This window comes from Mobula hypostoma, chromosome X2 (genome assembly GCF_963921235.1).
Source record: "Mobula hypostoma chromosome X2, sMobHyp1.1, whole genome shotgun sequence".
Lineage (NCBI taxonomy): Eukaryota > Metazoa > Chordata > Chondrichthyes > Myliobatiformes > Myliobatidae > Mobula > Mobula hypostoma.
In genome coordinates, this window is record NC_086129.1 from 26,350,534 (window position 1) to 26,375,919 (window position 25,386).

General features: G+C 41.2%; 2 protein-coding genes across 3 annotated transcripts in view; both read left to right on the plus strand.

Annotated features, from left to right (window-relative positions):
* Nucleotides 1-25,386, plus strand: part of LOC134340800 (myb/SANT-like DNA-binding domain-containing protein 2) — a 54,631-nt gene that overhangs the window by 15,385 nt on the left and 13,860 nt on the right. For both annotated transcript variants that reach the window (XM_063038325.1, XM_063038326.1), the window contains exon 2: nt 6,531-6,879. In XM_063038325.1, the coding sequence (XP_062894395.1) occupies nt 6,531-6,879 (349 nt within the window). The remainder of the gene's footprint in view (nt 1-6,530; nt 6,880-25,386) is intronic.
* LOC134340801 (endothelial cell-selective adhesion molecule-like) overlaps nt 6,859-25,386 on the plus strand; it is a 186,842-nt gene continuing 168,314 nt past the window's right edge. Inside the window, exon 1 of the mRNA XM_063038331.1 lies at nt 6,859-6,875. The gene's annotated coding sequence lies outside the window, so the exon portion shown is untranslated. The remainder of the gene's footprint in view (nt 6,876-25,386) is intronic.

The following is a 25,386-nucleotide window of genomic DNA, read 5'->3' on the forward strand; positions in this document are numbered from 1 at the left end:
TCTCAATAACTGCCATAATCAGCCCCAGCCCTAGTAGAAAAAAACGGATTTACGAGCAAAATGTGATCTAAAAATAGCCTGCATCTCAACAGTGTGGAGCCATACCATTAGTATTAAATTTGATTCATTCATGGCATGAGGAGGCAAAGTCTGGCAGTTATTGCTAACTTCTAGTTAAAAGCATTGCCCTACAAATGGAACCAAGGCGAGGCCATGTAACCTAGTCCAGCTTTGGCATTCAGTATCATGTCTGTCTGATCCATTTTGTTGCTTGTTCCCATAAACTGGTGATTCCCTTTGTATTTAAAATGTCTTTTTCTCTTATCCTTTAATATCTATTAATAGTAGAGAGTTGGGTAGAGAGTTCCCAGGAATTGCAGCCCTCTGTATAACCAAAAAAAAATTCTCATTTCGGATCTAATGATTGTTCCATGCCCTGATGTAATACATGCAGTACTGATTTCCCAGCGAGTAGAAATGGTATCTCAGTATCTTGTCCTGCCATTCTTTCTTGTAATCAATGCAGGCTTCTCATTCTTCTAAATTCCATTGAAGACAGTTTGTCTATTTTATAGGATAGTCCCCTACCCCAACTGAGTTCCACAGATTCAGTGCAAGTGTAGTCTTTAGGTTTATAGATTAAAGTGATACACCGATGAGTGCTTGCTAAAGCACCATACAATCTCAGCAAGACTTTCTGGCTTCTGTGCTCCCAACAGTAAGTGCCAACTACCATGGTCCATTCCAATTCCTTGTGTAGCTGCATGTTTACTTTCTGTATTGCATGAACTACACCAGCCCAAGAGCTCCCTCGACAACATTTGCTCTTTACTTTTCAGTTAAAAATTATTGTAATGCAACTACTACAATAAATAATCAGTCCCTCTATTGTGGTCACATCTTGGTCAAATGGCAAGGGATGACCGACCTCGTCTGAAGGACGTTGGTGTGCCAGGTGGATTTTTTTTAACAATCTGTTCGTTTCATAGTTTTACTAGCTTTTTATTCTATTTTATTTAATTATTTTTAATTTTCTAGTTGTCATTGGGATTTGAACTTGTATCTCTATCATTAATCCACATACTGCAATCCTCATCCAATATTTCAATATCTATAGCATAATACCTCATAAATCAATATTGAACATCTACTTTTGAAGTCCTGACTTAGGTAATTTGAAGATAAAAGCTAGAATGCATTTGAAGTTGCTCAATTTTTGGCCAGCTGGAAATTGGTATGCGTTTGAAAGGACACTGTAAATTTTTTTTGGGGGGAGGGGGATAAGACTGTGGACAGAGTCATGAATTTTGAGATTTAAGTATAATAAAGGGGGCACTTCTGTCATATCAACTGTAATCAAAACAAGGTAGTGATAATAAGTACGTTCCTCCCCGTGCTTTATTTGGTGCCTTGGGCAGCAACCTTGCTGTTTCTTGACACTCAACCCAGCGCAGGTGGAACTCGTGCAAGGAACCAGCCAGATTCGAACCCAGAACCTCTTGTTCCAATGTCTGGGTGCAGATACCACTGCACCACTGGCACAGACAGTGATAATAACAATTGGGTATGATAATATTAATTTGGGTGGATAACTGTGAAGTAATAAATTTGTGCAAGGTTGAATCCTACCTTGGTGGTCCCAAGGTGATCTCGGGTAGAATGCGGGTGAAGAGCAAGAATCAATAGTGTGTCATTGGGTAATATTTACCGTCACTTTTTCTTGCTACTTTTTTTAGATTGCCTTTTTTTTTGGGCACACTGGAAGGAATCAGTTCCCTAGGCCTTGCTATATATGATGTAATGTATGTCATACTTTTTATACATTTTATGTATTACTTAAGTCTGCTTTGTTAGTGGACAAGTATAGTGTTCTGTGTAACCACATGTAAACTGAAAAAATCAACCATGCTTTCAAGATTTTACCAAAATGTATTGTGCACCATAAAGGGAAATAAAACCTTAGATCACGTCTACACAGATGTGGCTGACACTTACAAAGCCACTACCTTCCCCCACCTGGGACAGTCTGACCATCTTTCATTGTTTCTGCTTCCCAAGTATAGCCCGGTCACTAAATGTGTGAAACCCACAATGAAGACTATTAAGATCTGGCTGGAGGGTGCTGACTCTGCTCTTCAGCACCAATTCCACACACAGACTGGAGCGCGTTTGCTGCCCATGCCACCACAGACTCAGATTAACATTGATTTATATACCAACTCTGTCCTTGAGCACATCAACAAGTGTGTAGATAGAGTGACATCAGAAAAACAAATAAAAGTTTTCCCCAGTCAGAAACCGTGGATGAACAGAGAGGTTCACCTCCTACTCAAAGCCAGAGATTCAGTCTTCAGGTCCGGAGACCAGGAGGCTTCCAGCTCAGCCAGGGCCAACCTGAGGAGGGAAATCTCTCGGGCTAAACACACATACAAACAGAGGATCAAGGAGTATTTCAACTCCTCGGACCCCTGGCACATGTGGCATGGTATACAGATTATTACAAACTACCTAGTACTGTGCCCCCTTCCAGTTCTGTTTCCCTCCCTGATGAGCTCAATTACTTCTATGCTTGCTATGACCGAGAGAACAAGGAGGTCACCCTCAAAGTGGATCTCCGACCTGGTGAACTGTCTCTCTCACTTTCCACCTCCGATGTTTGTGCCACCCTGAGCAGGGTGAATATATGGAAAGCAGCTGGTCCGGATGGAATACCTGGCTGTGTGCTCAGAGTCTGTGCAGGGCAGTTGACCGGGGTCTTCACGGACATTTTCAATCTGTCCCTGGCCCAGGCAGTTGTCCCCACAAGCTTCAAGATCGCCACCATCATGCCAGTGCCGAAGCATTCCACTGCCATGGGCCTGAATGACTTCCGCCCAGTTGCACTCTTCCACCCCCGCCCCCCATCATTGCAAAGTGCTTTGAGAGACTGGTTCTATCACATCTGAAATCCTGTCTACCCACTACCCTGGACCCCCATCAATTTTCCTATTGCACCAACAGGTCTACAGAGGACGCCATTTCCACGGCACTTCACTCTGCCCTGACCCACCTGGACAGCCCCAACTCTTAGGTCAGAATGCTGTTCATTGACTTTAGTTTGGCATTCAATACTGTGATCCCGTCCAAGCTGATCGCCAAACTTCGCCAGCTTGGTATCACCTCAACCCTCTGCAATTGGACCTTGGACTTTCTGACTAACAGACCCCAATCAGTTAAGTTAGACAACCTCTCCTGCTCCACTCTCACCCTGAACACCGGTCTGCCTCAAGGCTGTGTGCTGAGCCCTCTTCTGTACTCCCTTTTCACCTATGACAGCGTTCCTGTACGTGGTTCTAACTCCATAATCAAGTTCGCAGACGACACCACAGTGGTTGGCCTGATCAGAAGGGATGACGAGATGGCCTACAGGGACGAGGTACAGCACCTGGCTGCATGGTGTGCCGATAACAACCTGGCCCTTAACACCCTGAAGACCAAGGAGATCATTGTGGACTTCAGGCATACTAGGAGCCACACTCATGTCCCCATAGACATCAACAGAGCTGTAGTGGAGTGTATATCAAGCTTCAAATTCCTTGGTGTCCACATTTCTGATGATCTCACCTGGTCCCTGAATTCCTCCATCCTGATCAAAAAGGCGGAACAGTGCCTTTATTTCCTGCAGAGCATGAAGAAAGCTCACCTCTGTCCCAGGATACTGACGGACTTTTACCGCTGTACCATTGAGAGCATACTCACCAACTGCATCTCAGTGTGGTATGGTAATTGTCCCGTATCGGACCGCAAAGCACTCCAGCGTGTGGTGAAAACTGCCCAGCGGATTATCGGCACCCAATTGCCCACCATTGAGAACATCTACCATAAACGCTGCCTAGGCAGAGCAAAAAGCATTATCAAGGATGCATCTCACCCTAACCATGGACTTTTTATTCTCCTCCCATCCAGTAGGCGCTACAGGAGCCTCTGCTCCCACACCAGCAGGCACAGGAAGAGCTTCTTCCCTGAGGCTGTGACCCTGCTGAACCTCACATCACAGCGCTAAGCAGTATTGCACCCATATTTTACTGTCTCAGTACTTGTATTTGTGTGCTGTAGCACTTACTCGTAGTTATTTTGTAAATAACACTATTCTTTTGCGCTTCTGGTTAGATGCTAATTGCATTTCATTGGCTTTGTATCTGTACTCGGCACAATGACAATAAAGTTGAATCTCATCTAAAATGTGCATAACAGACTTTGAAGTCACTAATTGTTACATTACCTACAATTTTATATTTAATCAACACACATCAAAGTTGCTGGTGAACGCAGCAGGCCAGGCAGCATCTATAGGAAGAGGCGCAGTCGACGTTTCAGGCCGAGACCCTTCGTCAGGACTAACTGAAGGAAGAGTGAGTAAGTCAGTTAGTCCTGACGAAGGGTCTCGGCCTGAAACGTCGACTGCGCCTCTTCCTATAGATGCTGCCTGGCCTGCTGCGTTCACCAGCAACTTTGATGTGTGTTGCTTGAATTTTCAGCATCTGCAGAATTCCTGTTGTTTGATTTTATTTAATGTATTGTTTGTCAATACATTGTATCAATTTAAAAATACTTGCACTTGTAGCATAACCAGAGGATGTTGGCATGTCTCTTTGAAATTTCTCTCTACTCGTTTTCTTTTGAACAGAGATGAGGAAGCTTTTCATAATAACCTACATACAAACACTTTAATTGCAATGTTTACACTACAGTGACAAATCATCTAAGCGTTATTAGAGTAAAGACAGGTATGTTTTTGTATATGGAAGTGCAGAGCTCTGCACTTGAAATGTTTCCTGGCCTTTTGTCTTTGAAGTCATGGTGGGTCTTGGCCAGCATTTTCTGAGGCATTCTTGTACAGGAACTAGCTGTTGCATTGAACAGATCCATTTGTGGTATCCTGCTCTATATAATAACGGCAAATTCTATTTAGTAGCTCTCCAACTGTCACGCATTTTGAAGTAAACATCTGTTTTTGCTAGTTGGAAGTCTGGAACCTGGCTACTTAGCTCCACTGGCTTCAAGTCCACAATAGCTTTCTCAGAAATATGCCAGTAAGAGTACCCTTTTTTTTAATGTGATCTTTCTAGGCACAGTGTCTGAAGGGCTTTTGCACTTAAAAATACATGTATGTTGAGATGAGTTACTCATAACTTTGAATTCATAGTTGTGTTGTCAGTACTGAGTCAATTTTTGAGAAAGGCAAATAACCAGTAAGTACTTATTTATTGCTCTCAATAAATAAGCTCCCAGTACTGCACTTCAGGAAACAAACTAAGTTCTGTTCCGTGCTTGGAGCTCTTCAGTCACTTATGCAAGTGATTGTCTGCCATTACCACGGTATAACACTGTGGTAGGTGTGATGTTCACAGGAAAATTATTATTTTTTTGTTTCCTTGCTGTGCATTAAATAATCAAAAGTGATTTGACTGAATCAATTTTTGTTCAAAAAATGAATCAGAGGGGTTGGTTGCGATTGTTATAAACCAAGAACAAGAAGGAAAGCACGCTTGATCAAGAATTAGTGATCAGGTGATCAAGTATAACTTTTTTTGGATTTGGGCTCAGTGGGAAGAAGAAAAATAAGGGCAGCACAGTAGCATGGTGGCTAGTGTAACACTATTAGAGCGCCAGCAACCCATGTTCAATTTTGCTGCTATTTGTTCGTTGTAAGGAGTTTGACCGTGTCCTCTGGGTTGGCTTCCTCCCACATTCCAAAAGGGAGGTGTGTGTGTGTGGCCAAATATTTTCATTCCAATTCCTGTTCCAGCATGTTGGTCTATGGCCTCTTTTTGTACCAAGATGAGGCTACCATCAGGGCGGCGGAGCAACACCTTGTATTCCGTCTGGGTCACCTCCAACCTGATGGCATGAATATCAATTTCTCCTTCCAGTAAAAATAAGTTTTACCTTCCCCTCCTCTCTTTTTCTATTCCCCACTCTGTCCTCTTACCTCTTCTCACCTGCCTATCATCTCCCTCTGCGTCTCTTCTTCCACCACCCTTCCCTTACTCCTATGGTCCACTCTTCTCTCCCATCAGATTACTTCCTCTCCAGCCCTTTATCTTTCCTACCCACCTGGCTTCACCTGTCACTTCTAGCTGTCTGCCTTTTCCTCCCCCCACCTTTTTATTCTGGCATCTTCCCCCTTCCTTTCCAGTCCTGCTGAAGAGCCTCAGCCTGAAATATAGACTGCTTATTAATTTCCATAGATGCTGCCTGACCTGCAGTTCCTCCAGCATTTTGTGTGTGTTGCTTTGGATTTCCAGCATCTGCAGATTTTCTCTAGTGTTTATTAGTAGTTAATTGGTCACACGGGTGTAATTGGGTGTCAGTGGTGTGGGGGTGGGGACTCATTTGGCTGGAAGGGCCTGTTACTGTGTTCTATCTCAAAATATTTTTTCAAAAATCCTTCAGTTTTGGGGTTCTGAGAGAGATGAGATTTCAATTTAGTTTCTGCATGTTACTTTAACACTGCTTTTAAGGTCTGACTTATTTTCATTCCTATACAGACTCTAAAGAGGTGCTATAGTCGAGTGAAGGAACGAGGTCGGGGTAAGAGAACCTGTAACTATACATTTCAGCAGCTGGAGCAGGTCTTCGGACGTGTGCCTGTTGTGTGGGAGCAACACGCCTATCAGCCTGTTCTTATTGACAGCAGTGGACTGTACCAGGACGCAAAACCAGGCACTATTAATTTGGAAGAAAGCCGGGAGGTGCAGCCAACCGAGTTGGAAGATTGGGGAAACCAAAAACAAGACTTGCTTATCAAGCAGGAGCTGCTCATGAATCAGAAGCAGGAACTACAGTCCTACCAGAGACAGGATCTCTCTGTATACCAGGACGCAGATGAGGATGTGGGTGAGCAACTTGTTGGCTTTGTACTTTAGAATAACTAGAAAATCTTGCATCAGTGGGATCTCTGGCATTTGAAATGGTCTGCCTTTGTGGTAGATTTAATGGTCTTGTATGGCAAAGAATCATGTATTTTTACTGCAGTCATGCATTTTTTTCCCCCAGTGATATCCAATCATTGTCTGTGGATGTAAATAATTATCCATAGCTCTGAACACTTGGGTCACCTATAGTGTCAGTGACCCTATCAGTGTCATCTTTATATAAAGTATCGGTGTTAGAGCTTGCTTTCTTTACTGAAATCAGCTATCTAAGCATTTGGCGATTTAACTAAAATGTGATCTTGTTCCCATTTGTGAAGGTTCAGATACAAAAAAAAATTGTGATTTGAAAGTCCTATTATCTCTTTATTCTTGCTTCAAATTGTTCATGGGAATTATCAGGATATAATTGGTACAGACTCATTCAGCATTTATTGATAGCTTAACATGTTTGCAAAATGTTTAAGAACTTGACAATGCACACAAAATGAGATGCAGTCAGTGGGTTCTGATATATTGCTAAGCTGACCCAATGCATTTGTCGGACTTTGAGCCTGATTGTTTTCAAAGATCAACCTGAAGCTACCCTTTGATTGCTGAGCTTTATTAATGTTGTGTTCTAAAATTCATCAATGAGATATTCAGGTTGATTTACTTAAATCTTCATTAATATTGTGGTTACTATCTCTTTTCTTACCAAAATCAAAATTATAGTCTTCTGTTATTGAATGACCAATTGTCTCTATGGTCTAACTTAATTTAGATACTCCAATAAGTTCTTCTTTGAGACAGCTGCAAGTCACAACTCTGCAACCTAGTTCTGGCTATACAGGACTTTGCCTCTAACGCCATTTCAAAAAGTAATTAATATCATAATTGGCAGTCTACCATTATGCTTAATAGATTTTGTGTGTGAGAGATTTCACTGGTTGCAGCTGCTATCTCTTCAGTAATTGGCACCTTTAAGATTGCTGCATGCTACTTGATTGCTCTTCCTAACCTATTGAAGGCAATGAAAGCCAGCACTGGGAGCCACCAATGTGAAATTTTATCTTGTGCAAAAATCAAAAGAGGACAAGTACAGCTTTCTTTCCTATTTTCCTATCATCTTCTCCTAATTCCCACTCCATTCCATTAATAGTCCTAGATCATTGAGGATAATTACAGTACTCTGATAGTTTCCTGAGCTTTGCTCAGACCACACATTTCTACTAGGAATAAAGATAAACAGACAATAGGATGCTTGAATGGCAGCTGGCACTAAAGCATAGTCTATTCCTTTGTTAGATTGTTGATTTAAACATTATTAAAGGTAGAACTTTCACTATTTTATAAAATGAGGATTCTTAACTTTCCAGTCTTCCACTTGCCCAACACTAGCAGCCACATTGGAAAACAAGTGGTTTTAGTGTTTTTTTTTAGAAAAGTTGTGGTTTCCGTAACAAATGCATTATGGTAAAATGTTAACAGAACTTGACCACATCTTGGTGGATGGTTGAAAACATTCACTGTCCCAGTTTCATTTCTTCTATGAAGGATTTGAACTAAATTCCACTCTAAGAAGTAAGATTTTGGGGATCCTGCATGTTATCAGTCCCAATGAAATGTATCTCAGTCTTTTTCACTACTTCATGGATGATCAAAGCAGGGCAACAGTGCAGATACAGTTGATTCTGATTAATTGGGACACATTGGAACCAGTACATTTTGGCCCAATTGAACAGCTGTCCCAATTAGCCGGAGTTTCTTGAAAATAGTTGGTATAAAAAGCTAAACTACTGTTTAACTGAGTAACAAATTATGTATTTAAATTGAATAAGAACAAATTGGAACACCATTAATATGACAACAGTACTATGAAACTGTATTAGAATTAGAATCAGAATCAGGTTTATTATCACCAGCATGTGTCATGCAATTTGTTAACTTAGCAGCAGCAGTTCAATGCACTGCATAATATAGAAAAAAAAATTTAAATAACTAAGTAAATCAATTACAGTATATGTATATTGAATAGATTAAAAATTGTGCAAAAAACAGAAAATATATAATTTAAAAAGTGAGGTAGTGTCCAAGGGTTTAATGGTGAAGGTGTTAGGATGCTCTGTTTTGTGCACGTTGCTCAGATCATCTAAAGCCTGATTGACATTGGCCTGGAATTTAAGCTGCTACCAAAATAACCCCGGAGAACTCCCGCGGTAGGTAAAAAGGACGGTACTTAACTGCTAGATATTTCAGGTCTGGTGAGCAGAATTGGGACAGTACTGATATATTTGTGCACCAAAAAGAGTTGATCATGAGGCATACTCCTCCACCTCTGATTTTGAGAGACTCTATAGATCTATCCTGACGGTGTTTAGTAAACATGTTGATCTGAATCGCTGCATCCGGTATGGAAGGGGTTAACCAGTATTCCGTGAAACAAGGGACACACGTGGTCCTAATGACCCTCTGATTCAGCACGCTGGCTCTGAGATCATCAATTTTATTCACCAGAGACTGCACTTTTGTCAGCAAGAGTTTGGGAGTTTGAAACCGTTTCCTTAAATTCACTTATATCCCTGATCTGCAGCCACGCTTCCTCCGTGGAGGCTTCCCTCCACGACCAGTGTTTTTTCCGTCAGTTTTAAGCAGTGATAGTTCTATTAAATGCATTAAGACATCTTTGTTGATAAGTTTCTAATAGTTATCGAAGGAGGGAATCAATGTACGTGTCTGACGCCAGTTAGAAACTGTTTGACAACAGTGTCCTGTCCCAATTTGGTAACAAGGGAATCCCAGTTATTTTCTCAATTAGTTTTTGTTCTTTAAGAGTTGTCCCAAATAAGTGGCTGCCCTGATTAACCAATGGCCCACTTAACTGGAATCCACTATATTGCCATCATTCTTAAAGTTACAAAATTGCTTTCCTTCTGCTGCTGAAGGGAAGGCTGTGGAAATTGACATCCAAATCAGCAATTAACACAATAGTTACATCCATAAGAAACCTCCCTTTAAAAACCAGTGTTATAACAAAATAGGCTGCAGTTGCCTGTTTTATAGTCACACCATAACCAACGTAGCAAATAGTGTTCCCTATCCGATCAATCAAGTTATAAGCAATTTGTGTTAAGGATATATACATTATAGCAGAACGACTTGTACAATTTTTGCTTCCATTACTTGGGTAATTTTCTAAGTCAAGCAATTTAATTCAAAAATTGAAACTTTTTATTGTTTCCAGTATGTGGATCCATTTGTATGAAAGCTGAGCAACCTTTAATCATAAAGAAAATCAGAATCAGACCAAGCTAGTTTCTCATTTACAAGGTCACAATATTGGCGAGGTTTTGTCAGTCCACAGAAGTAATATTTTCTAGTTTTCATTTCACTTTTTTTAATTGGAATATATGGACCAGTCATATTCTTCATTTAGTAACTGCGTGTGCAGTGGGCTGAGTTCATCATCTCAAAAAGTAATATTTCCACAGTAGTGATTTTAAAAAAAATGATGTGAAAATCTGAAAATCATAAATGTTTTAATATCAGTTCCTGAATTTTAGATTTAATACACTAGAGCAAAATTCTGCAAATGAGCAAGATTTTACTGCTGCGGCACACACAATATGCTGGTGGAACTCAGCAGGCCAGGCAGTATCAATGGAAAAGAGTAAACAGTTGATGTTTCGGGTCGAGGGTTTTGGCCTGAAACCTCAACTGCTTTATTCTTTCTCCCCCCCGCCCCCCCATAGATGCTGCCTGACCTGATGAGTTCCACCAGCATTTTGTGTGTGTTACTTTGGATTTACAGCATCAGCAGATTTTCTTGTGTTTAAGATTTAGCTGTTGTTTATGTTGAATCACTCATGGAATGTGGATGCTGCTGTGAGTCACATTTGTCGTCCATCTGTAAATTCCCCCTTGACTTGTTAGGCCATTTTAAGAACCAAACACTGATGGATCCAGATTCAATTAACAATCCTTTAGTGTAGGTAAAGATGGCCGTTTTTCTATCCTTAAAGTCATTAAGTTAATCAAACCTCTTGTTTATGATCCTCCAGTCTGTTTCCTGGTTATCATATGTGGTACTGGTACAGCATTTTTAATTGAAAAGTTGCCTTGGAGATAATTGAATTTATCTTCTGATCAATAGTCCAGTAACTTCTACAGTGGTGGTAGAAAGTCTGTGAGCCCTTTTGAATTTTCTCTATTTCTGCATAAATATGACCTAAAATGTGATCAGATCTTCACACAAGTCTTAAACTAGATAGAGAACCCAATTAAATAAATAAGACAATTATACTTGTTCATTTATTTATTGAGAATAATGATCCATATTACACGTATTTGTTGGAAAAAATTATGTGAACCTTTGCTTTCAGTAATTGGTGTGACCCCCTTGTACAGCAATAACTGAAACCAAACATTTTAGGTAACTGTTGATCAGTGTTGCACATTGGCTTGGAGGAATTTTAGGCCATTCCTCCTCACAAAACTGCTTCAACTCTGGGATGTTGGTGGGCTTCCTTGTATGAACTACTTGTCTCAGGTCTTTCCACGACATTTCTCTAGGGTTAAAGTCAGGACTTTGACTTAGCCATTCTGAAACATGAAATTTCTTCCGCTTTAACCATTCTTTGATAGACTGACTTATGTGTTTAGGGTCATTGTCTTGCTGCATGACCCACTTTCTCTTGAGTTCAGCACACGGTCAGATACCCTGACATTTTTCTGTAGAATTTGCTGATGCAATTCAGAATTTAGTTTCATCAATGATGGCAAGCCGTCCTGGTCTGAAGGTAGCAAAGCAGACGCAAACCATAACACTGCAACCACCATGTTTCACAGATGGGATGAGGTTCTTGTACTGGAATGCAATGTTTGCTTTTCACCAAACAGTGCTTCTCATTTAAGCCAAAAAGTTTTATTTTGGACTCATCCAAAGAACATTCTTCCAATAGCCTTCTAGCTTAACTTTTGCAAACTTTAGACAGGCAGCAATGTTCTTCTTGGAGAGTAGTGACTTTCTGCTTGCAGTCCTACCATGCACATCATTGTTGTGCCTGATGGTAGGTTCATGAACACTGACATTAGCAAATGCAAGAGAGGCCTGTAGCTCCTTAGATCAGCGGTCCCCAACCACTGGGCCGCAGAGGAAATGATATGATTTGGTGATATGAGTCAGCTGCAACCTTTCCTCATTCCCTGTCACGCACTGTTGAGCCATTACCCATACGAGGTCATTACGCGCGCGTCATCTGTGTCAGCGCGGGAAGGTGAGCAACTCCTCGAGCTTGCAAATGACAGTGGGCTGAAAAGTATGTTTGACATAACATCTCTGCCGGCATTCCGGATCAAAGTCAAGGCTGAATATCCTGAGATAGCCACGAAAGCACTGAAAACGTTGCTTCCATTTCTAACATATCTCTGCGAAGTGCAGTTTTCTGCAATGAATGCAACGAAAACTAAATTGCGGAATAGACTGGACTTAAGGAACCCCCTTCAAGTATCGCTGTCTCCCATCACCCCTCGATGGGACCGTCTTGTTGCAGGAAAACAAACCCAGGGCTCCCACTGATTCAGCGATATTGGTGTGTTGCAATGATTTGATATGTTCATACAAGGAAAGTATGTGCTGTGTGTTTAATATCCAAACATTACTTAAAATGTTATGATGCTATTGAGTTATATAACCATATAACAATTACAGCACGGAAACAGGCCATCTTGGTCCTTCTAGTCCGTGTCGAGCGCTACTCTCACCCAGTCCCACTGACCTGCACTCAGTCCATAACCCTCCATTCTGTTCCTGTCCATATAGCTATCCAATTTTTCTTCAAGTGATAATATTGAACCTGCCTCTACCACTTCTACTGGAAGTTTGTTCAACACTTACTTCAAGCTCCCCTGTCCTCCCCGATAATTGACTTGTCACTATATTCATGCAAGGAAAATATGCGCTGTGTGTTTAATATTAAATTCGTTAGATAAACCCTTTTAGAAACGAAATTGAGTGTATTAGCCACTTATCACCTATATTCTGGTCGTGATCACCCCCCCCCCGAACAGAATCGCCAGAAACGATTTGGGAGAAAAAATCGACACGTATATACATGCGCAATGTCCCGCATGCGCACTGGTGCCCATGCATGGCTTCATGGTCATTGTAGTCTTTCTCTGCGTAAAAAGAACTTATTTGACCGATACTCTTGTCAGTTGGCAACCCTACACCCTGCGCGCCCCCCCCCCCCCCGCGCTTCCCAGGTCGGCCGGTCCCCAAGGATATTGTCAATATTAAACCGGTCCGCAGTGCAAAAGAGGTTGGGGACCCCTACCTTAGATGTTATCCTGGGGTTCTTTGTGACCTCCCAGAATATTACATGATTACATGACTTGCTCTTGGAGTGATTTTTGTTGGTCGACCACTCCTGGGGAGAGTAACAACAGTGTTGAATTTTCTCTATTTGTATACCATCTGCCTGACTATGATTGGAGCCCAAACTCTTCAGAAAAGGTTTTGTATCCTTTCCCAGCCTGATGAGTATCAAAAACTTTTTTTTTGTCTGAGATCCTCAGACATCTCCTTTGATCGAGGCATGGCACAATTCCAAAAACCTGTGTGGTGAAGATCAGACTTTGATAGTGAAGACCCAGGTCTATGCCCTTTAAATAGGGTAGGGCCTCCCACTCTCGCACCTGATTGTCATCCCATGGATTGAAACACCTGACTCTAATTTCCTCTTTAAATGAACTGATAATCTGAGAGTTTCACATGCTTTTTCCAATAAATACATGTAATATTGGATCATTCTTCTCAATAAATAAATGAGCAAGTATAATGTTTTTTGTGTTATTTATTAAATTGGGTTCTCCTTATCTAATTTTAGGACTTGCATGAAGATCTGATCACACTTTAGATCATATTTATGCAGGAATAGGGAAAATTCTAAAGGATTCACAAACTTTCTAGCACCATTGTATGTTTAAAATGCCCCAGTATGCTCTATATAGTAGTGCTTTTTATGTTATACATGTCGCAAAAACATTGGAGAGGTGTGCCATCAAGTCACAAGATTTTAAGAGAGGAATATATTTTCATTAATGAGAATCCTAAAAGCCCACTTTAAGAGGAGGCTGAGAGAGGAAAACTCTGAAGTTATTCCAGAGCCTTGGTCCTTGGATGAAGGCAGGATTCCTTTGTCCATTGGAAAACAAATTTAATGAGAATCAAGAGGCCAGAATGTGGTTACTGATAAACTGTTGCAGTACTTGGAGATTAGAAAATGAGAAATTTGTCATTGCTCACTTGAATTCTGGAAACTCTCTAGTGTTCAGTACAACTACAGAATTTGTACTTTTCCATTTTGTTTGTGTCCAGAGGTGTGTGTGAGAAAATGATGGTGAAGGTCTGTCCCTGTGGTTGTGGCAGATTGCTAAAAACATAGCAAGTGTAAAACACATTTAAAAAAAAATACAACATCACCTTGCATTAGATTTTGCTACTGAATACCACTAGCACAGTGCTATCTGTACTACACCATACCAGATCTCAATGATTGCTTTACAGTTTAAAATGTATGGCGTTTTCCTCGGTATTTAATGTCTGTGGGTTAGTTCTTGATATTCTCAAAGATCATCTATATTTTGTGATGGAAGTTGTTACTTTTGCAATGTGTGTCAATCCTATCCCCCTTTTATCTCAGGATGATAGTTGCAAAAGTTGTTACTTTTGCTGTCTACCCTTGCCTGATTTGCTGAGATGGCAAGAATGGGAAAACTATTATTTCAGCGGGGTATGTCAACTAATTGTAGGTTTCTGCTTTTTTTGCAAGCACAGGATAAAATAATATTCATGCAAGTCCAAAGATGTAGATAGGGAACAAGTGGATCATTGATTTATAACACTACAATGAACTAGATGATGCCCATAACTCGTGCATGTACTCTTCATTTGGGAGAGATTCAGTTTTGCTCTTTGGGGCAAAGTTAATCTGTATGGAGAGCTGACTCTGAAGTATTGAGTTGTTCAGCAGATTCCCAAGAGGATTTCCTCACCAGTCAAAGTAAAGGATTATAGCATAACTGGAATGTGGAAAGATCCTTAAACAATTTGCATATTGATTTGTTTACTTAGAGATACAGAGCAGGCCCTTTGAGCCCAATGAGCTGCACTGCCCAGCAGTCCACCTGTTTAACACTAGCCTGAGCATCGGGCACTTGAAAAAACCAATTAACCTACAAATGTTACGTATTTGGACTGTGGGAGGAAACCCACACAGTCATGGGGAGAAGGTACAAACTTCTTATAGACAGTGTCGTTGAACTGTGAACTCTGGAACAGCCTGAGCTGTAAAGAGTGTTGCGCCAGCCACTGTGCTAACATGGCACCCCATGGAAGCATATGTACTTGTATCAGTCCCATATGCCATGCATAAGTATGTTATGTTAATCTGTAAGAGACTGCATCTCAGCAGTCACTGTTACCATTTAGTTTTACTCTTGTTTAGAAGCATTAGTGGGTTAGAAGTATCCTATTTGTTGACTTGATAAGCCTTCTACTTGGTTGGTGGCAGATACTAATAGTTTAATGAATACTTCTGAGAGACAGTATGAAAATGTAAAACTGGAGGGCTGATGAATACTGGTATGCCTTTATGTTAGGATTATATTGAGTACGTCATACTTTCACAAGTATTTCCTTATAATTTTCTCTAAACAAGCCAAGTACAGGTTTCCCCCACCATCCGAAGGTAGAGCGTTCCTATGAAATGGTTCGTAAGCCGAAATGTCATAATGCGAAGAAGCAATTACCATTTATTTATATGGGAAAATTTTGTGAGCATTCGCAGACCCAAAAATAACCTGCCAAATAATATATAAAACCTAAAATAACAGTAACATATAGTAAAAGCAGGAATGATATGATAAATACACAGCCTATATAAAGTCAAAATACTTTTCCACAATCATTACTGAACTGTTCTCCGTAGCGAAAATCTCACGCAAGCGCAGTCGGCAGAAAATCTCACGCAAGCGCTGTTGGCAAAAACACGCGCAAGTGCTCTCCAGTAACCTTTAAACTATGAAGCTGCCAAATCATACCAAGTAACATGTAAAAATACACAGCCTATATAAAGTAGAAATAATGTATGTACAGTGTAGTATCACTTACGGGAATCGGGAAGACAGCGCCAAGCACACTGATGATGATGTGTTAGACTGAGTCGTCGGAGTTTGGGTGGTGCAGTGGCCCCCCCCACCCTCCAGGCCGCTGAGCGATACATTGCCGCGAAGAATGCAGGGGTCCAGCGGTGGCCGGGAGGTTCACAGCACATCTTTAAGAAAAAAGCCGAAACAAACATGCTAATTAATTAGGTGCCGCCCGTAATTGTCGGCCCAGATCAGTGCCGATTTCCGATTGCGTCATCTCTGATCTGGGCTGACAATTACGTGTCGGTGGCACCTAATTAATCAGCATGTTTATTTCGGCTTTTTTCTTACAGATGTGCTGTGTACCTCCTGGCTACCTTTGCATTCTCCGCGAATTGGTATCTGTCGGTGGCCTGGGGGTTGGGGTGGTGGGACACTGGGGTGTCATCTCGTTGCCTGTTTCCATTAGAGCAGGCAGCTCGTCTTCTCCTATGACTGCCCGCCTTGATGTCGAAGGTCGAGGTTCGTTGTCTGCTGTGGCTGATGTGGAAGGCTTGCTTGACTGCTGAGCCTCGCGTATTTTTCTATCACACAGTTCTGTAATAAGGACTCAAACCATCCTGCAAATATCCCCTAAACCGACGTACCCTTTCAAAATTAAATTCGTACTTTATCATTACTCATTCCGTTTCGATTGTTATCCTTTTTTCTTCCAATTGCATCAGCTCTTCATCTATCAGTTCTTGGTGATGGGATGCCAAAACCTCTTCAACATCATCTTCGTCAACTTCCACAAGCCAAACTCACGTTGTCCTCACTTCGTTCACCATGATCAAAAGGCTTAATTATGTCTAGTTTTACCATAAGTGTAACACCCTTATGAGCTCTTTCAGGCTTTTCCGATACCATAGAACTCATCTTGCAAATGGCTGCTCACAGGCTCGTGTTTAAGCAAAGCAGTTCCCAATCCGGGGGAGAGCGGCTGCTCGGGACGCGCTGCCTTTTATCGCGCTGAATTTTTTTTCGTAACAGTGAAAACACCTTCTGAAAGCAAAAATAGGGTACTAATGTAGGTCTTTCGTAACAGTGAGGTTTCGTAAACCTGTAATAGGAAACTCTGGAGGAACTAATGAATTTAGCTGTGTGAGAGGGATTAGCTAAGATCCATCTGTTTGTAACATGTCTACTTTTAAAATAGTCCTAATATTGTTTTACTTATTTGGGGAGATAGTGGAGAAATGGTACAATCTTGGACCATGCAACTTTTTTTTCTCCTGCATATGTCAAGAGCATGAGAAGTAGACTCCTTATGATCACTCCTTAATAGCTATCATTGAGAGAGTGAATATTGCATTTGAAGTCGTACGAAGGCTGGAGAACAGCAGTTTATCCAGCCAGTGTTATTTCTGAATTATTGGTTTGCAGATGTTTGTCCCTCACTTTAACACAATGTCTGGAAGCAGAATGGTATATTACTGTCTTCAATCACAGTTTAAATCTGGCTAGCGGTGTGAATATATTAAGTTCAAAAGCAGATAACTAGCTCAGAAAGCAATTGGTTCCATTTTGAATTTGCTGTATGATATAAACAGTGCTATAAGTAGATAAAATACAGGTGAAGTATAATGTAGAGGTATAACTATGTTTGTTCCATGTACTCTGACCCTTGTCAACTTATTCTGTTGATCTTCTTTTATACACAGTCACATCCTGGATTCAATAATTTGCTTGTCAGATGGCATCATAGTAACAGTTGCCAAGCCTGACAAATGAAACCTAGATAAAGTTTTCATCTGCAAGAAAATGATTCAGCGGACATGGCCCGCTGTTCTTTTCAAGGAAAAATATATTGTAGAGTAATGCAGATTTTGTTACTCTTGGCATGGAGAGGTCTGATATTTTCCCCCCAGAGAAAAAGTTGATTAAACGGTGTACTATTAACATTGATCGATTGTCTCCTTAGGAACATAGGGTGTTGTTTGTGTATGCAAGATTTATATCTTTGCTAATTCAACAATCACTCTGTCATCTAGTTAATAATTATTCCCCACCCCCTTAGAAACTCCTCAAAAACTAGCAGAAGTTGTTGGTATGTCCAATTTTGAAATCCATTATTGCATTAATCAACCAGCCTATGCAGCATTTCTCACAGGCAAAAAGAATCTTTTGAGTTTCATAGTTGAAGCTTGCTAAAAAAGGTAAGTGGAAAACACTTGTTTTGCCACAACTAGAGTATTGTGACTAGTATGGGCATCATGTTTAAAAGTTAAAGGCTTTGAAAGGTGGAGCACGCATTTACTAATGATTCTAGAGATTAAAGAGCTCTGGTTATGTCTGTGTACTGACTACTGACACTGGGGCTGTTCTCCTGTGAACACAGTTGTGAGGGGATCTAACAGGGGTATTTGAAACCATAAGATGAGCAATGCACTGGAGGAAAAATTGTTCCCATTGCTAGTGTGTTTAGGAAGCTCAAGGCATAAAATGAAGCTGAATCAAAAAAAAAGTAAAGTAGTACCATGCAAAATTTTTGTACACAGCAAGTGATTATGGTCTGGGTTAAGTGGAGGCAGGTTTAATTGTGTTCAATAATGCATGAAATAAAGTAATTTGTGAGGCTTTTGGGGAGAGAGTAGGAGTCTGCAACTAGTTTGTTGTTTTTGCAGAGAGCCAGTATGCTCCTTCTGTGCTGTGTGTTCTGTATTTAACTGTGAATCTGTACCTTTGGAATTCTGAACTGAAGGATTCTCATGGTGTAACTGCATAGATTTGTTCGTGACTTGAGCAGCTGCTTAAAAAGTTTGACTTGACAGTCAAAACTATGCAGTCAGTTTGGAATTGGCGATACATATTTACATGGCAGGCATATATGTGAAAATCTGGAACAAAGATCTGAGCAAACAGACTTATTGCAGGGTTTCTGAAATCTGTTTTTAGTTGTCAAGCTTGCTGTGTTAAGAAATAATTTGTGTTTTGTTTTTTTAAAACTCCCGGAAGCATGTCCACAAATTGAATTGTGGTTACCAAAACACTGACTGTAACTGCATTGACAAGAGGGGCCATTTCATTTGAACTTCATTTCTACAGGCTTATCCAATTCAGAGGATTACAGCTAAATCAGAATTAGTTGGATGCATTTTTGTGAGGGAAAGCAAGGTCGTTCACTAATTTTATCTTGGGTTTATGTGGGTTAGCCAAGTCCTGTTACTGCTACCCAGGTGGAGATCTCCCAAACATGGGCTGTTTTTGTCAGTTGGATTGTTGTCTTCATTTTATAAATAGCCTAACGAAGCTGCTATGCTTTTTATCTTAATCTGTATAATCACAAAACCCTCAATTTCTGTAACAAGGTGTTACTGATTCAATGATGCTGATTGGAGAGGAGGACGTAAGCAGGAAATTCTATCAAGGGGAAAAAAAACTGCTGGAGGAACTAAAGCAGGTCAATCAGCATCTGTGGAGGCAGAGGGATAGTTAACATTTCAGGTCAAGGTTCTGCATCAGGACTGTGTGGAGAGCAGTTGGCCAATATATAAAGGAGAGGCCAGAGCTGGGAGATGGGAGGTGGAACCAGGTAGGGAAAGGGGAGGATTGAGGTGGAGACAGTATAGGGCTGTGGATTGTGGAATCTGATGAGTAATGGTGATAAGTTGAACTAGGTAAGGGAAGTGCATTGGGCAGATGGTGGTGAGGGCATTATAGGCAAACCCAGCAGGTTAAATGTGGGTGATAGGTAGATGGTACCTGGTAGGAGAGGGAAGGAAACTTAATGGAGTGAGGGATGGATGCTGGGTGGTAGTTGAGAAAACCTGGGTGGATCAGAAAGAGAGAGAAAGCAACATGTGCTGGGGTATACCTGAAATAGAAAAATTCAATATTCATTCCATTAAGTCATAGCCTATTGAGGGGTAATACCTCCTAGTTTGCACTTGTGCTCACCTTGATAGTGGAGATGGCCAAGGGCAGACAGATCAGTGTGGGAATGAGAAGGGGAGTTGAAAGGCATGCAACTGGGTGCTCAGAAAGGACATCAGAGAATTGCTCGCAAGGCAGTTGCCGAGTCTTGATCTTGACGATGTAAATATACAAAATGGAATAGATAAAGTTGGAGAGAGTGCATTTCAATCTCTGCTTCAGTTAGACCTAGGGTTATGGTGAGCGGTGAAGTGTGGGAACAGGTGTTGCTCTTGTGGTTGCCAGTGTAAGTACCAGGGGATGGGGAGGAGCAGGTGTAGAGTGAATCATAAGAGTGGTGGAGAGAGTCTGACCCCGTGGAAATGGTCAGTCCCTGCAAGATGTGACAGCAATGGGATTATATATAAGCTAATGGAAATGCATTGGAAGCAGAATCTGTGAAGGATGAAGGTGAGGACCAAGGGAATTCTGCATTTATTCTGTTTGGAGAGGTGGAGTGAGAGCAGAAGTACAGGAAATAGGAGATGCAGGTGAAGAGCTATCTACCGGAGTATTATCCTTCTCAAATGGTTCTGCTTATTATCAGAGAATATATACAGTATACAACCTGAAAGACTTGTCTTCGCAGACACTCATGAAAAACAGAAGAACCCCAAAAGAATGAATGACAAAACTTTTGAACCCCAAAGCCCCCTCTCCCACTCCCCTGCGTAAGTAGCAGCAAAGGTCCCTCACCTTCTAGCTGTCCTCCTTCCCACCCCCCCACCTTTTTATTCTGATGTCTTTCCCCCTTCCTTTCCAGTCCTGAAGAAGGGTCTCTGCCCGAAACATCGACTTGTTCATTCATTTTCCTGCCTGCTGCCTGACCTGCTGAGTTCCTCCATTTTATGTGTGTTGCATGATACTCAAGCTATGGTGTGGTCATAGTTTTGTCGCAAAATATTTCTGCTTCATTTCCCTTGCAGTGAAGGCTAGCATTCAGTTTTTTTGTTGATTCCTTGGTTAATTTTGTTTCTTATGAGATGAGTCTTCATATTTGTTTACTCTAAATTGTTTTATTGCAAAACTTAAATTATCTGACAATTAAATAGCTCAAATAAAATGGAAGAGATATGTACTTAAACAGTTGAATCAACATCATTAAGCAATTTAGATTGTATAGATTACTGCATCATAGTGTGCAGTTATCAAGACTGCATTTTATGCTGATGCATATTAAATAGTCTAATCTATGCATTACTTCCCTTTAAGAATGGTATGACCAGGGGAGATAGCAATTTCCTACTTATTTTCTTTCAAATCAGCCAATCCTTGTTGCTTAAAAACAAAATTAGGAGCCCAATGGACCTCAACACTTCTAAATTTTATAATTAAAGATCAAACTGGCATGCTAATATCTAGAAATCTAAACTGAGTACCTTTTGGAAAGTGTGAGATAGCAAATCGAGATGTGTCCATAGGTTAACATGGCTATAAGTGAAGCTTGAGGGAGTTAGAGGCAGGAAATTATTTTAAAAGTCCCAGTCATTGAGATCGGGTATGGGCGGGGAAGTGTCTTCAAAGCAAATGTGAGATGTAGAAGTATCCGCTTCAAATGCTGCGGAGGCAACTTCATTTGTAGAGTTGGAGAGCGGATTTGTCAGCAATAACAGAAGACGACATTTTTCTCTTGTGCTATTGGTAATACTTTTGCCATTGAGTCACATGGTTTCCACTTCGATAACTCGGACACCTTAGAAGATAGATACTTTATTGATCCCAAAGGAAATGACAGTGTCACAGTAGCATTACAAATGCAAAAGATATACAAATATTCGGGGGGGAAAAAAGTAAGAAAAAATAAAAAATGAGTTGCCTTAAAAATAAAATGCACAAGATTTCCAAGTTCTCACTGATAAGAAGGTAGTGCAAGAATTACCATGATATTATACAGTAATGGGTGCACATTCACACTGTCCAGATAAGAAGTGATGGTAGTATTGCACAGGGTGTCTGTGATAGCAGGGTGTGGTAAACAGATTAATAACAGGCGAAAAGGAGTCTAAAATGTCCAGTTTGACTCCTATTACAGAGCCAGCTTTTTTAATCAATTTATTGAGCCTTTTGGCATCACCTGTGATGCCATTGCCCCAGCACATCACCACATAGAAGATTGTACAGGTGACTAAATAGACTGGTAGAACATATGAAGGAGAGGCCTGCATCTTCTAAAGGACCTCAGTCTCCTCAGGAAGTAGTGGTGACTCTGACCCTTCTTCTACACAGCCATTGTTGGTGCTCCACTCAAGTCTGCCATCCAGCTGCACCCCCAGGTACTTGTAGGTCCTCACCACATCCACGTCCTCACCATCAATAGTAACAGGGAGTAGTGCAGACTTGGTTGTCCTAAAGTTATCACCATCTCCTTTGTCCTACTGATGTTGAGCTGCAGATGATTCAGCTTGCACCATTTGACAAAGTCCTCCACCTGGGCCCTGTATTCATCCTCCCGCCCTTCCTTTATACATCCAACTATTGCTGAGTCATCGGAGAATTTCTGCAGACGACATGACTCAGTGTTGTATCTAAAGTCCAAGCTATATAGGGTAAACAGGAAGGGAGCCAATAAAGTCCCTTCTGGGACGGCAGTGGTGCTATAGCCATGTCTGACACACAGCTCTGGAGCAGCACAAGCAGTGGTGTGCCAGTCAGGTAGACCATTATCCAGGGCACAATGGAAGTGCCAACCTACATTGAACGGAGCTTTTTCCCCAGCAAGGAGGGCTGCTGTAGGGTATTGAAGTTACTTGAGAAATCAAAAAACATAATCCTCTCAGTGCTGCCCTGCTTATCCAAATGGGAGTAGGCTCTGTTCAGCAGGTGGATGACAGCATCGTAAACTCCACTGTGCTCCTGGTAGGCAAATTGCAAGGGATGGAGGGCTGATCTGACCAGGATCGGAGGTGAACCAGGGCTAGCGCCTCTAGGGCCTTCATGATATGTGAGGTCAGGGCCACTGGATGGTAGTCATTCAAGACTTTGGTTGGCGCTGCTTTGTACTGGGACCACACATGTTTTCCACACAGTCGGGACCCTTTCCAGGCTGAGACTCAGACTGAAAATGCGCTGGAGAAGTCTACATGGCTGCTCAGCACACTTCTTCAGGACCTTGGGGTTCACACCATCTGGTCCCAGTGCTTTGCCCTGTCAAGTTTCCCCAGAGCCCTTCTCACCTGCTCAGTAGTGAAGTTGAGTCCATAATGACTGGGTAGTTGAAGATCAGGACAATAGCAGTTGGTATGTGGAGGTGTGGATGCTAGTTGCAGATCAAGGAGGGGATGTAGACGGTGGTAGTCTGTGTTATTCACCGATGGGTTGAACTGGAGCGGGGAGGAGGGGAAGCGTTGGTGCTAAGGGAGCATTGGGTGCCTCTGCATCTGGGCTGGTGTGCTGAGGGGAGTACAAACAGGAGGGCAATTGTCAAACCTATTGAAGAATTGGTTTAACTTATTAGCCTATTCAGGGCTGCATTCCAAAGCTCTATAGCTAGGCTGTTTGAAGCCAGTGATGTTCTTCGTACTCTCCACACCTCCTGTGTGCTACTCTGTCCAAGCTTGTTCTCTAGCTGGTTGAGCTTAAGTTATTGAAGTACTTTACAGGGGATATTAAACTAAAACCCAACCTGATTTCCAATTTGAAAAATCCAGTGGCATTGTTTTGAGGGCTGAGAGAACCATCATTAAAGTCACTTACATTCCATCACGGCGTGGTATAGGCCCTTCCAGCCCTTTGAACCCCGCTGCCTAGCAATCCCTGGTTTAATCCCAGCCTAATCGGGGACAATTTACAAAGACCAATTAACCTACCAACCAGACTATGGGTGGAAACCGGTGCACCCAGAGGAAACCCACGCAGTCACAGGGAGAACGTACAAGCTCCTTACAGCCGATGGTGGGAATTGAACTAGGGTAGCTGGTGCTGTAAAGTGTTGTGCCAGTCACTACACTACCATGCTACCTTTAAAAGAGCACGAGTTCAGTGTATGCATCATTAAGCTGAGTGTGGAGGGCTTGGAGATTTCAGTTTATTTTCTTCATGAACGAGCTGGGAAAAATATAGAAAGGATGCCATTTATTTGCTGCCTGTAGTGGAACAGAAAATAAGTTGTCTGTCATAATAAGTTAAAATATTAACTTTATTTGCCTCACATGTTGCAGGAACTTTGGAATAAGGAAGGATGTTAATTTAATCACTTCTGCCAAAGAGTACTGTGTCCTACAAATTTGAATGCTAGATCCAAATGATAATGACAGATTGCTTGCAAATTAAAATAGATTTGAAGCATGTCATCCACTGGAATTGAATTTGCAATAAACAAATCTTTGGGTCAGCAATATGGCAGGTCCTGCTTTTTCTGAAATTGATGACCAAGTGGCTTGGGCCTGTCTGTTTTTTCCAACATTGGATGGGGCAGTCTTCTGCTAGTTTTCCTCCCAGCACATCGGCATGGTGTATTGCAGTTTAAGAGCTATCTGCACTCGTGGAATGTCTTTGTTAGAGAGGCCCTGGCCCTGGTTCATCAACTAATAAAGCTGTAACTACTGTTGAATGTTTGTAAATTCCAAACCTTTATGATGTTTGAAACCTGTTTAAAAGTAATTGTGTAATATTTGTTTAGAAGTTTATATATTTAATCACAAGGGGCACACACTTAAAATCATTTAAACTAACCTAATTAAATAAACTTCTGACTTTTCAAAGAGGTGACCTTTTCACTCATTCATTTCAGTGGAACAACTGTACGAGTTTAACAAAGATATTTTCCTAATAAGAGGAGGAAAGCTGTGGAAATTTGTGTTGCCCTGTTGAAGTTCCAGAAATACAGTATGTTAGTGTTTATGATGAGAGAGGAGGTTGGGGGAATAGAGCATGGACTATTACTACTGTCTGTGGAAATGTGTGATTTCCATGTGGAGAGAACACTTGGAAGGTATGTATGCAACTTTTTAGGCTCTTGTGAAGCAGAAACTAAACTCCTGATATTTTCCGGATTATGGGTTTAAAGTTGGTCACCTATAAGAACTTTTTAAAACATTGAATCTTGACCAATCATATGGTTTGTGAAATGTGCAAATTATTTTCTATTTTCTATCTTTGTACTCTTATATTTATTTAATCTGGCAATAGGGAATAAAGGTCACTAATCCCTCAGTCTTTATCATGGCTCTAAATGTGACTGAAATTTTACAAAAGTGAATGCCCCCTGATTTAATTTTTAATTTGCCTGTGAGGGCATGTTTTTTTTTTAAATGTCTCTGTATAGCCTATTTTGATGTTCTAGCCTTCTGGATTTTAACAGAAGAGCAAGAACTGTCCTTTCAGATGAAGGCCAGCTTCATGGGTAAGAGCAGATGGGAAAAGAGACATCATGATCTGTTTAAGTTTCTCA